This window comes from Suricata suricatta, chromosome 5 (genome assembly GCF_006229205.1).
Source record: "Suricata suricatta isolate VVHF042 chromosome 5, meerkat_22Aug2017_6uvM2_HiC, whole genome shotgun sequence".
NCBI lineage: Eukaryota > Metazoa > Chordata > Mammalia > Carnivora > Herpestidae > Suricata > Suricata suricatta.
Genome location: NC_043704.1, coordinates 57660248 through 57672809, shown reverse-complemented (window position 1 = coordinate 57672809; position 12562 = coordinate 57660248). Strand labels below are relative to the sequence as shown.

The 12562-nt window shown below is 41.4% G+C and overlaps 1 protein-coding gene across 2 annotated transcripts in view; it reads right to left on the bottom strand.

Moving 5' to 3' along the window:
* Positions 1 to 1471, bottom strand: part of NECTIN3 (nectin cell adhesion molecule 3) — a 120807-nt gene extending 119336 nt beyond the window's left edge. Inside the window, exon 1 of one of the 2 annotated variants that reach the window (XM_029939263.1) lies at positions 1403 to 1471. In XM_029939263.1, the coding sequence (XP_029795123.1) occupies positions 1403 to 1421 (19 nt within the window). In that variant the 5' untranslated portion in view covers positions 1422 to 1471. The remainder of the gene's footprint in view (positions 1 to 1402) is intronic. The other variant, XM_029939262.1, reaches the window with a different exon arrangement.
* Positions 1472 to 12562: the final 11091 nt, after the last annotated feature.

Here is a 12562-nt window from a genome sequence, read left to right as displayed (position 1 = left end):
ACTCGGAACGCACCACCCCGCCCCGCACGGGAGGGGGAGAGGAAGCCGACCCTCAGAGCAGGCGCTGGGACTCGCCCGCCCTCCCCGCACAACTCCAGCTCCCGTCTGATCGGGGACTGCAAGCCGCGTCTCCTCCCACCCCGCCCTCCTACACACGCTCCTCCCCCTTCAAAAAAAATCTCTTTTCTCCACTTTGATAACGGGTTTCTCCCAAAGCAGGGCTTTCAAGAAGACAGGAAAATCTGGAATAGGTTAGTAGGCCCCGCCCCTCGTTTTTTCCTCGTCCCCGCCTCGTCCCCCCTTCCCAACGTTTCCAATGGTCTCGCCCACTCCGCCCCTCGCGGGTCCACCGCTGCCCCGGCGCTGACGGAGGCGGAGGGCGGCGGGACAGTCGTGCTGGCTGCTCGCCTCGCCCCGGCCGCGCTCTCCCTCTGGCTGGGTGCCGGGACCGGAGGAGGGGGGGCGGCTCGGAGGGAAAGGCAGGATGGGCTGCCCTTCCGTTGCCCACGCTAAAGGTCCCTGTCTAGGAAGCTGAACGCAGCGTGGAGAACTAGTCATCTCCCTCCTCGCGGGGGACGCAGGGGGCTGAAAGGAGAGACTTTCTCCTTCCTGCTTCCCGGGACAGCGGCGCTCTCCGAATCCCTTCTTTCTTCCCAGCCCACTTCCCCCAGCCTTCCGAGGCTTGTTTGCACAGGCGTTTTTCTTGATCCTTTCTCTTGGGAGGGCGGCTTGGTGGAGGGGTCAACTGAGACGAGCGGGGAGAGGGGCCCCCAGAAGGTTTGCTTTCTCGCTCTTGGTTCTCCGGCCGCCGGCTGTCCGCTGTCCTCGCCGGGCGACTGGCAACAGGAGGCCATGGATTCCCCGATCGGAGCGCCTAGAGTGCGGTGGTGTTTTTCTTTGGTTTTGTTTCATTGGTATGTTCGCACGTGTAATTTTCTTTTCACTGCCTGTTTTCTTTTAAGCTGATCGCGGGAAAGCGACCTCGGGACGTGTTGAGCATTTGCCCTTAAGAGACCTGGGATTCAGCACGACCCTCCCTCACCCGAGATGGCTGCGCGCTCTACCCTCTCCATCCACCCAAAACGTACAGCCCTGGTGGCCTGACCTTGAAGCCACAGCCCCTGGCGGTTCTGCAGGGGCGGTGGACAGTTTGGACTGTCCCGAGGGGTACTGGAGGCAGAGGACACACGTCCTCGGTCGTGATACCATTAACTAATTTTATGTAGGTCCTGCCATCTCCGCCAGATAGCCGTAAATGTGGCTCCAATAAGAAGAAAAGTCGAACGCGGATTCAGCCACCTATCGCAGCTAAAACTAACGCTTGCCTGCAGCCAAGAGCACGCCCCTTCCATCACTAGGGTTCCCCCACCCTCCACCCACTGATTTACAATGTTTTACTCACCTCCAAAGCTACACGCCATTCTACCCCTGCCTACCTCTCTTTTTTTCTTAACTTACGCCTCCCTTCCTGTCTCCCAGCCCTCTGGTTTAGTGCCTGTCTTCCACCCCCTTTCTCTTCGGTCTCTCTCACTCTTTCTCTCTTTCTGCCTGTCTCTGTCGTCCCTTTTAAGCCTATCTCCTGCAGCCACTCCTTTCCATCGCCTATCCTCAGGATGCGCTCATGAATAAACCTTGTCCTGCGTCTCTACTGGAGATCCCCTGATGATGATCATAATTGACGAAATGTAGCTATTGTGACATTCCTCAGCTGTGCTGACACCACCGTTTCCCTTGAGAAAATTCCTTTTCCTATTTTCTCATTCTCTAAACCTAATTTAACTGCTAAATTTAGATAAAGCCCACTGTGCAGCTACTAGCTAATTCTCTGTTTAGATAGCACTTCAACACGTTGTTGAGACTCAGTTAAATGTTAAACAACCAAAATTTTAATATAGCTAGCCAATTCATTCCCCCCAGCCTTACCATGATCGTTCCAGTTTCCAGAAGAAGTAATTTAGCCAACACTTGAAAAGGAGCCAGAGGCTTAATATGGGGGGGCCATTGTGCAATTGCTACAGAGACCATGAGGGATTAGCAGGTTTAGTGCTTCTCAAAAGGATGATACGGAGCTTTAAAAATATATATTTCCTCCATATTTTGAGAAATTGTATTAGTGACATGCTATGATTATATTCTCCTCTGACCTAAAGTCAAGAGAGAGCATGGAAGAGCAGTATTTATAGATGTTAAATAAGCATTAAAAGAGCACCATGCTGATGTTTTATGTGCATACATGCATTATGTTCTAATATTCATTACTTGTGTTGATAGAACATCTTCAGCGAGGATGTCAAAGCACAGGCTTGCTTCCCGTGGAAGGTAGCAATGGCTGTCATCCCTTCCCAACAGCAAGAGGAACCTAGGCACAGAGGTTAATTGAAAATACAAGCTATATCAGCTGGTTTTTCTGCCAGAACCAAGTTCTTGCCTTCCAGTTGGCACCACTGACCTCTCAAGATTCCTTTTAAAGTTAAAAACAAATTTACTGAGGTAACTCAAATTTCTACTTTCTTAGTGTCCAGTCTTAAATTACATTGTCCTCAAATGAAGACATACTCACCCCAAACCTTCCTGTTGGAAATTATTTACTAGCTACAAAAAGAGATTTTATATTACGTGGTGCAGTTCATTTTCTTTCAAGGGCCAGAATTGCTGTGGACTTTAAGAACAAAACAAAACAGAACACAAACCCTTTATCATGAGAGTGTAACTGGGTTTTATACCATTTTAGTTGCCTAACCTTACAGATAAGTTCACCTTTATTGTTTGAGTGATGAACTGGTTCAGAAATAATTATAGCTAACTTATTAATATTTCTGGCACCATTAAATCCAAAGTATGCATGTATTTTCCAAGAAGAAAATTATCTGAACAAAAGGCAACATGATCCTACTGCCAACAATGATTTCATTGTTTTGGGTTAAGAGTACTGATGGTGTCCATCCCACTTTCTGCCTCAAAGACTGTTGGCCAATTATCGAGGTTCATTAACTCTTAACTAAAAAACAAAGGTTGACATCTTAACAAAGAAGTAATTATGTACAGTGCTGGGCATTTTACATTTACTCAAATAATCCAAACTAAAGGATTGAGTCTATTATTAGAATTTCATAGCTGACTCTGAAACAAAGAAAGCATTTTATAGGGAAGGTGGGCCATTATGTACTCTGCTCATTCCCCTTACCATCAGCACATTTTTTTATAACCTGCTGCTTGAAGAAGTATAGCTTTTCCCTCAGTGGAAGAGATGAGCAATGGTTTGTGGAATGTTTGAACTTGGTACTATATTTGATAATAAGGTGATGTCACCCTACTAGAATCACAATCTTCTAAAGCAGAACTATGCAAAAAGCTAGACTGAACCCACAAAAAGTCCACCCACTTGCAAAATCTTCACCTACCTCACATCTATCAAATGCAACTGTTTTCTACTGAAAAGTTTTGCCTCCATATATTCATACTGCTTTCTCATATTTCCTTTGGATCTTTGCTCAAATTTCACTCTATCATTGAGACCGTCTATCACCACCCAATATGAAAGAGGTGATCCTATCCCCAATTTCTATCCCCTTTACCTTGCTTTATTTTCTTCATTGCACTCACTATTGAAACAAATAGTTGTTCAAACTCACTATTGAAACAAACACCTAAAAAGTATCTGCCATGTAAGTCTCAGATTGGATGACTAAATGATAGCTGTAGCATATTCTAGTGTTTGTTTAATCACAGACAAACTCAACAGAAGAATATTAATTTATTAATTTTTTAAGGTCTGGAGTATATGATCACGTTGAGTTTTTTAAGCTGGAAGGTGAATAATGACCATTACTTAAGACTCTAATTACTCCTAGCACTATGTATTAAGCTATCATCTCTCTGCTCCATATTGACCCTTCCACACTGGGTTTGTAATACTGGGGCTGAGGCTCTGCAAACTATATGTCTCCCTTGCCAGCTGGCTTCCCAGTGGGTTCTGTCAGTAGAAGTCCCTGGAGGGAGGGTGGAAAGCAGAGGGGAAAAGAGACTAGTTCCTTTCTGTTTGCTTCCTGCTCCTAACCAGCATCCTGACAGCAGTAATAAGCCTTTACACAGTCGTCACCAGTTGGCTCCAGCCTCACTCTTGTACACTCTAAGAACCAGACTCATCAGATCCCTGTAGAGACACCAGCGCTGGCCAGTGCCTATTTCTCAGAGGCTTGAGCCCTCGCTCAACAGAAACCCTCCTCTGAGCTTTAATAACCCAACCTTTTCCTTTCGTTTACCCTGCTCTAAAGGCAGCATTGGCTCCTTATCATTTACATCACTTGATTACCTCAAGGTTCCTCTTTATGGTGTGGAGACGTTCTCCAACCATTGGGTAACAATATCCTAATTATTAATCAGTACCATAGTATGGTTCCTGTGTTCATGATTGGATTTTGACTGGTGCTCTACTTTTTCAGTGACTATTTCCCCAAACTTTCCATTGTAACAATTACTTTTCTCTAAGTCAATCTTTAAAATAACAGAACCAATGCCAATCTGTCAATTAATGTAAATAAAAACAATAAGGTAAATGGGCAAACTGTGTTCTAATTTCATTGGCAATAATCCAGGTTAAACAGAGATGGGTTTGAAATAAGTAAATTTGATGGTAATCATGCTAATGTTTTAGTCATATATACATACGTATGATTTGTTTTTGGTGTTGCTGATGTTCTTTATCTAGAACATAGAAATTTCTGATTTTAGGTGATTTATTTCTTTTACAGATTTGTTTGCCCTTGAGAATCATTATGGAACTGAAAATGAGAGAATTGTCTGGGGCACCTGGGTGGCTCAGTTGGTTAAGTGTCTGACTTTGGCTCAGGTCATGGTCTCACAGTTTGTGGGTTTGAGCCCCGTGTCAGGCTCTGTGCTGACAGCTTGGAGCCTGGAGCCTCCTTTCAGTTTCTGTGTCTCCCTCTCTCTCTCTGCTCCTCCCTTGCTTGTGCTCTGTCTCTGTTTCTCTCAAAAATACATAAACATTAAAAACAAATTTTTTTAAAGATAGGATTGTCAGAGAAAAGAAAAAGTGGACTTCTTTCCTAAAACTACAATGAAAACAAATGTACATTTCACATTGCTACCTAAAGCCTAACTCTATAACATACACCTCTTTTGTAGGTGCACTAGTGTTCCAAAGAATACAGTTTGAGGAACTCGTATTGAGGCAGAAGGAAGAGTTATGCCATAGCATTATGGAAGGATAGGTAAAAGGGTAGGCTAACTGAGCAAGATGACTGAGCTACAGTCTGCTGGATTCCATGTTAAGTGTTGGGAATGAAACCAGTCCAAGTCCTGACCCCAAATAACAATAACAGTATTCTTACAAGCAGTGGAAGGATACGCTGTAGGAGAGAGCAGGGGAGTGCTAGGTCTGCCTACAGGAGACAGGGAAGGCCTAAGATCAAAGATAACATTTGAACCAACTAAAAGAATGACCAGGAATTTTCCATATGGATGGGGTAAAAACAGGGGAGGGAATAGGAGAATATGATAGGAGGGATAGAAGGGTACAGAGGCATGGCAGAGTATGACATGTTTTTGAAACCACAAGTATTACAATGCAGCCAGAGGGTAATCTGCAAAGCAGAATTAGGAGGAAAGGTAAAAATGAAGTTAGGTAGGCAGGGAGCTTTCAAATCTTACAAAGACGTTTCAATTTTATCTGATAGATCATGGGAACAACTGAAGAACTTAGAGTAGGGCGATGACAACATTAGGTTTTCTACAAAAGTCAGGTGTGTGAAAGTGAGGATGGATGGATTGTCAGTGGGCTTGGGAAAAATAACTGAAATTCAGTAAGGAAGTTGTGATGAGCAGAGCAAATGAAAGTCTAAATTTGAGCAGTAATAAGTGAATGGAAAGGAGAAAATGACCTCAAGAGAACTTTAGTATGTTGGGACAAAATAGTTTATTCCCACAGCAGTTTGAACATATGTGGCTAGATAAAAGGTAGTTATGGAGGAGGCAGCTGAGGAGGCAAAAGGCACATGAGCAAAATGATGGAAAGGAATGAAAGGAGGGGCGCCTGGGTGGCTCAGTCTGTTAAGTGTCTGTCTTCGGCTCAGGCCATGATCTCATGGTTCATGAGTTTGAGCCCTGTATCGGGCTCTGTGCTGACAGCTCAGAGCCTGGAACCTGCTTTGGATTGTGTGTCATCGTCTCTCTCTCTCTCTCTCTGCCCCTCCCTCACTCACATTCAGTCTCTCTCCCTCAAAAATTAATAAACACTTTAAAAAATTTTTAAAAAGAATGAAATGAGAAGCACTCAAAAGAAGGTAATAAACATATGGGCAGAGGCAAAAATACTAAAAAAGAATGTGGAGAAGAAAATGAGAGCAGGGAAATCAAATGACAAAAGTTGAAATAATATAATTGATGGTTGTATAACAATTGGGCAAATTTTATAACTTACTTCCACTTTATATTATTCCTTTAATTCATGTGGGCATTACTCAGGTTCATGTAATGGCCTGTACAGTTTCTGTTACATGATCATTAATACATATTTGTTAAGTGAAAGGGAGAGAAAAGAAAGAACAGTTTTTGTGGATGGTTTCGTACTTAGGTTGAAGTGAACAAAAGAAATCTGGTGTCTGCGTACGTTCAGTACAATGAAGAGCCACTCTTCCCCTCATGGGTGTTTCAAGAAATCCTGCCCTAATTAATTGCCTGAAGCTTTATTTCTAACTTGTGTCCTTTGGTATCTAACCCACAACATATACTCATCAGCCACTCCACGTCTCCTGACCCGGAGAGATGCACTTAAGGAGGCTGTGTGATGTAATATTAAAAGCCCTGGAGCTTCACTGCCCGGGTTTCAGTTCAAATCCTCTGCTTTGTGACCTTGGGCAAGTTACTGATTCTGTTTAGAAGAAATGTTTGTTCCTTCTCCACAGTATTATTTAAGGATAAAGTTAGTTTATACGATGACTGTAGAACAGGTCTGATATACAGAGCCAAGAGGTGTTAGTTTTTGTTATTGTTAGTAGTAGTAATAGTATTTTTAAATCTAGGTTCAGGAATCACAAATCATCAGCAACCTGGGAGTGGAATTCTGATAAAGCTCAAGTTTCCAAAGTGTAATTGAAATTTTGAAACCTGTTCTAATACACTGCCTATCATTAACTAGATTGTACTAATAAAGCATTCCTTCCTTACCTTTTACATACTTTTGCAGTGGACCTTCTGTGCTAGGCAGAAAAATGGTCTCCCAAAGATGTCCACATTCCAATGCCCAAAACCTGTGGCTGTGTTAGGTTTCATGGCAAAAGCAAATTAAGTTTGCAAATGGTGACGGTTGCTAATTAGCTGACTTTGAAAATAGGAGGAGTATCCTGGGTTATTCAGGTGGGCCCAGTGGAATCAGTCACCAGGATCCTTAAAAGTCAAAGAGAAATGCTAAAGAGTCAGATGGAGATGAGACTATGGAAAATGGTCAAAGGATGCACATTACTGGCTTCAAAGACAGAGGAAAGGGACAATAAGCCAAGGACTATGTCAAAGGTTGGAAGACAGGAAAGGCCAAGACCTGGATTCTCTCCTGGAGCTGGACTCCAGAAAGGAACACAGCTCTGATCATGCCTTGATTTTAGCCAACTGAGACCAGTTGTTAGACTCCTAACCTACAAAACCAAAAGGTAATAAGCCATTGAGGAGTCTGTGCTGTAAGCCATTGAGGAATCTGTGGCAATTTGCTACAGCATCAGTAGTAAACTAATTATGATGTAATGAGAAATATACACTTAATCTTTGTCTCCCGGATTCCTGGCACAGATCTCCCAGAACCCTTGGAATTTCCTGAATGATAGGAGTGTGTTTTGTCATTTAATAAGCCCCTTTCAACCAGATCTGCATTTATGTTAGTGAGATGACTCTTGTAGGATGGGGGCTAGTTGCTGGAGAAACCCAACTGCGTGATTAGAGGGTTGGAACTTTAGGCCTCACTACTCCCTCCAAACTCCAGAGTGAGGAGAAGGGCCAGAGGTTGACTTAATCATCAAAACGGTCAATGATTTCATCAGTCATGCCTACTTAACGAAGCCTCCATTAAACATTCTGACCAAAGTGATTTGGAGAGCTTTCCAGGCTGGTGAACACGTGGAGTTGGGAAGGGGCTGCACTCAGGTGAGGCATGGAGGCTCTACTCCTCTTCCACATACATTGCCAAGTGCATCTTTTTCCTTTTGGCTATTCCCAAATTGTGTCATAATAAACCAGTAAATGTCAGTGTTTCCCTCAGTTCTGAGAAGGTTTCTAGCAAACTGTTAAACCTGCGAGAGGAGAGTCATAGAAACCCTCAATTTTTGGCCAGTGGTCAGAAGTACAGGTGACAATTAGGGACACTTAGTGTCTGAAGTACATTGAGTCTGTGCTGACTCCAGGTGGTTAGTGTCATAATTGAATTGTGGGACACCAACTTGATATAAATTGTTGGAGAATTGTTTTAGGGTGGGAATACCCCTCACCACATTTTGTGTGAGTAGAAAGGAATTCTGGGTTTTCTTTTACTAGTACACTTGCCAACCCTCCTACTTTAATTTCTTTGACCAACACTCAAGGACCTTAACATAAAACGCAACCCTATTTCTAACCACCCTGTCTAGCTAATCTTGAGCTCCACTGTAGGCCAACTCCATTCCTTACCCATCTATTTGTTGTTGTTGTTTTTTATGAGACTCCTTGAGACACCTGTTCCAACATGAACAAACATCCCCATATCCTTGCCTTTAACATTCCTGCCTTCTCAAACTAAATGAAAAAAAGATGTATTTTCTCTTAAAATTTATCATCTTTTGTATTATCTTCTATAGAAAACTTCTGCTTTTTTCCACTTCAGCCCATGCCAGCTAAAACAGAACTTTGTATGTCTACTTCCAGGTCATTGTTCTGTAGCCTTCATTCAATAACCCAGCCCCATATGCTTTTTTATTCTACTTCTACTTGAAGTCCTTGACAATATAATTACTTTTCATCTTCCTGTTGATGTTTGGTGTCAGTGGAAATTTCTCATTGAAGAGATTTCTAACCAGCCTTCCGTTTTCCTACCAGTTTACCATCACTGTTGAATTTACTCTTTATCTTCCAGTTTTTGTCTTCTAACACTTATTTCCAAATCCATTATTCCCATTCTGGCTTTTCTGCCTTCCTCTCCAGACTGGATTCCATTTCAATAATGTGCTCATTAGTCCTTGACTGCTTTGCTGATCCTCACTAACAACATTCAACATTCTTGCCACAGATCAGAACTGCTTGATAAAATCTCAAAGGGGCACCAGTTCTAATTCCTGAAATATCATGGTGTCAAATTTCCCCTCAGGTTCCCAAAGTTACTCAACAATCCTTACAATCATCCTTATTGAAACCTTTACAGTGACTGCTCCCAAATTTTTTCTTTCTCTACAAGCTTCCATTCCTATCCTTAGCCCATGCACTCTTTTTTGGATAAAATTATTTCTTACTTCTCTGAAAAAAATTGAAGCTTTCTCTCCAAGATAAATTATATCAGTAACCTTCTCATTTAATTTATCTTGTCACCCTTTGCTCTCCCTTAGCATTAATTTAAAAGTTTGCTGATGAAGGGCAACTTAATGGGTTAGTTGGTTAAGCATCTTACTTTTGGTTTTGGCTCAGGTCATGATCTCATGGTTTGTGAGATTGAGCCCTGCATCAGGCTCTGCACTGACAGTGCATTCTCTCTCTCTCTCTCTCTCTCTCTCTCTCTCTCTCTCTCTCTCAAAATAAATAAATAAACTTAAAAAATATTGTTGAATCTCCACACCACCACCCCAAATCAGAACTTACGGGTTGTTCTATTCTAAGCAGAGAAGGATGTAAGATAGATTTAGCATAGATTTGCTCACTTATTAGAAAGAAATAAAATACTTTGAGTATTAAAATTCATTTTTTTAAGTTTATTTATTTATTTGTTTATTTGAGAGACAGAGTGTGTGTGCAAGCAGGGGAGAGGCAGAGAGAGAGGGAGAGAGAGAATCCCAAGCAGGCTCTGTGCTGACAGCAGGGCTTGATCCCACAATCTGTGGGATCATGACCTGAGCCAAGATCAAGAGTCAGACTCTTAACTGACGGAGGCACACAGGCACTCTGAGTATTAGAATTCTTAAAATCCAACTTCAGAATCTGGAACTCAACTTTAAAGATAAGACACTGCTAATAGCTCTGTTGCCCTCTGGTAATACAGTCTTTGTCTTACAGGAATAAAAAGCTAAACAAAGGAGTTGCCCTAATGCATAGAAATAAATAGCAGAGCTATAATCCAAGATTATAATGTCAAGATAATCAGTTCCCTCCCTTTCATGATAAAAAATATTAATGCTTAGCTGTTACCACTCACTGTTTGAAAATATCACTTTGTATAAATGTATGTGACTAAACAGGCTGTGTTGTCTTCATATGTGATTCTATAACTAGGTGGCTAGAGCCTTGGGATTGGAGGGAGTCTTTGCTTTCTAATTTTCTTTGTCCTTTTTACACTGCCCTTTATGCATTTCATAAGAATCCTATCTAATTTCTTGAATTTGTATTTTCCTACCTATTTCCTTAACTATCTCCACAGTTACTTAAATTACTGTGAAATACCCTATGTTATTGAAAAAGATCTAGGCATTCATACTTCCAATACAGCTCACCTGGAGAAACGAATATGTCATTTCTGCCAATCTCTGTGTTTATAACTGCATGAGAAAAATTCCTGAGGAATTTCAGAATTATTAAATATATTTTCCATATGGGATTATTGACAATAAATGAACTATGCTTTTGAATGTTGTAATAGAAGATACACTTAATTTATTCAGTAAGTATTCCAGACCATCCAGGCTCTATGGAGTGGAGATATAGCAATAAAGAAGACATAGAGATCTTTCTCTTTGATGACTTTTCAGATTAGCAGGGGAGGCATATATTAAATAAATAATTATGCAATTCTTAGTCACAATTTTATTAATGGCAATTGGAAAGGCACAGGACCTCAGAAAATATTTATTAAGTGTTCTGAATTTATACATGGGGCCAAAGATAGCTTCACTGAAGTATCCAAAATAAATAGCTAAAACAACTCAACACCCAAAAAACAAATAATCCAATTAAAAAATGGGTGGAAGACATGAACAGACATTTCTCCAAAGAAGACATACAGATGGCCAACAGACACATGAAAATGTGCTCAACATCACTTATCGTTGGGGAAATGCAAATCAAAACTACAATGAGCTATCACATTATCCCTGTCAGAATGGCTAAAATAAAAAACACAAGGAATAGCAAGTGTTGGCAAAGATGTAGAGACAAAGGAACCTTCTTACACTGTTAGTGGGAATGCAAACTGGTGCAGCCACTCTGGGAGACAGAATGGAGATTCCTCAAAAAGTTAAAAATAAAACTACCCTATGATCCAGTAATTGGGCTATTGAGCATTTACCCTCAAAAGACAAAACATTAATTCAAAGGGATACAGGCACCCCTATATTTATAGCAGCATTATTTATAATAATCAAACTATGGAACCAGCCCAAGTGTCTACTGATAGATGAATAAAGAAGATGTGAGATACACACACACACACACACACACACACGTATGTGTGTATGTGTGTGTGTGTGTGTGTGTGTGTGTGTGATATTGTTCAGCCATAAAAAGGAATGAAATCCTGCCATTTATAATGACATGGATGGAGCTAGAAGTATAATGCTAAGTGAAATAAGTCAGTCAGAGAAGGACAAATACTATTCAGTTTCACTCTTTAGGATACAAAAGAAATGATCAAAAGAAAAAAAGTGAAACCAGCCAAGAAATAGACTCTTACCTATTGAGAACAAACTGATGGTTACCAGAGGGGTGGTGGTTAGGGAGAATGGGTTAAATAGGTGATGAGGATTAACCCTGGGTGATATATGGAATTGTTGAATCATTATATTGTATACCTGAAGCTAATATAACACTATATATTAACTATTATTAGTTAAGACCTAGAAAACAAATTGGTATTAACCCTATGAAAACTGTATGAGTGTGTGTGTATGTGTGTGTGTGTGTGTGTGTGTGTGTGTGTGTGTGTGTGTGTTGCAAGGGTTCAGTGTAAAGCCCACATTTGGTCAATTTTGAAAAGTTAGAGTAGGAACATGTGCCATTTATTTGTGTGTAGCGTTTGGCTCCATCCCTGACCTTCCTTGTATGTTCTCTGAATCCCAGGGCTGGAAGCTAGCAAACTACATTTTGCAGACTCCTTTGTCAGCACATTTCCTGTTAATTTCTGCCACTATGCAGAACTGGCAGGACATTTCAAATAGGAGAAATAAAGAAGCCTTTTTTTCCCTGCTTTTGGTGGAGCCTCTGGTAGAGCAACAGAAGTAGTAGAAGACTCTGGGCTCCCGAAGTCAGTAAAGATTTTTAACAGCATTTCTAGAACAAGTGTCTATTTAGTTTCAACAGCAATAGGACCAGGTACTATGTCACCAGCAGATGAAAATGCAGTGAGGGGTGCCTGGGTGGCTCAGTTGGTTCAGCCCCCGACTTCCGC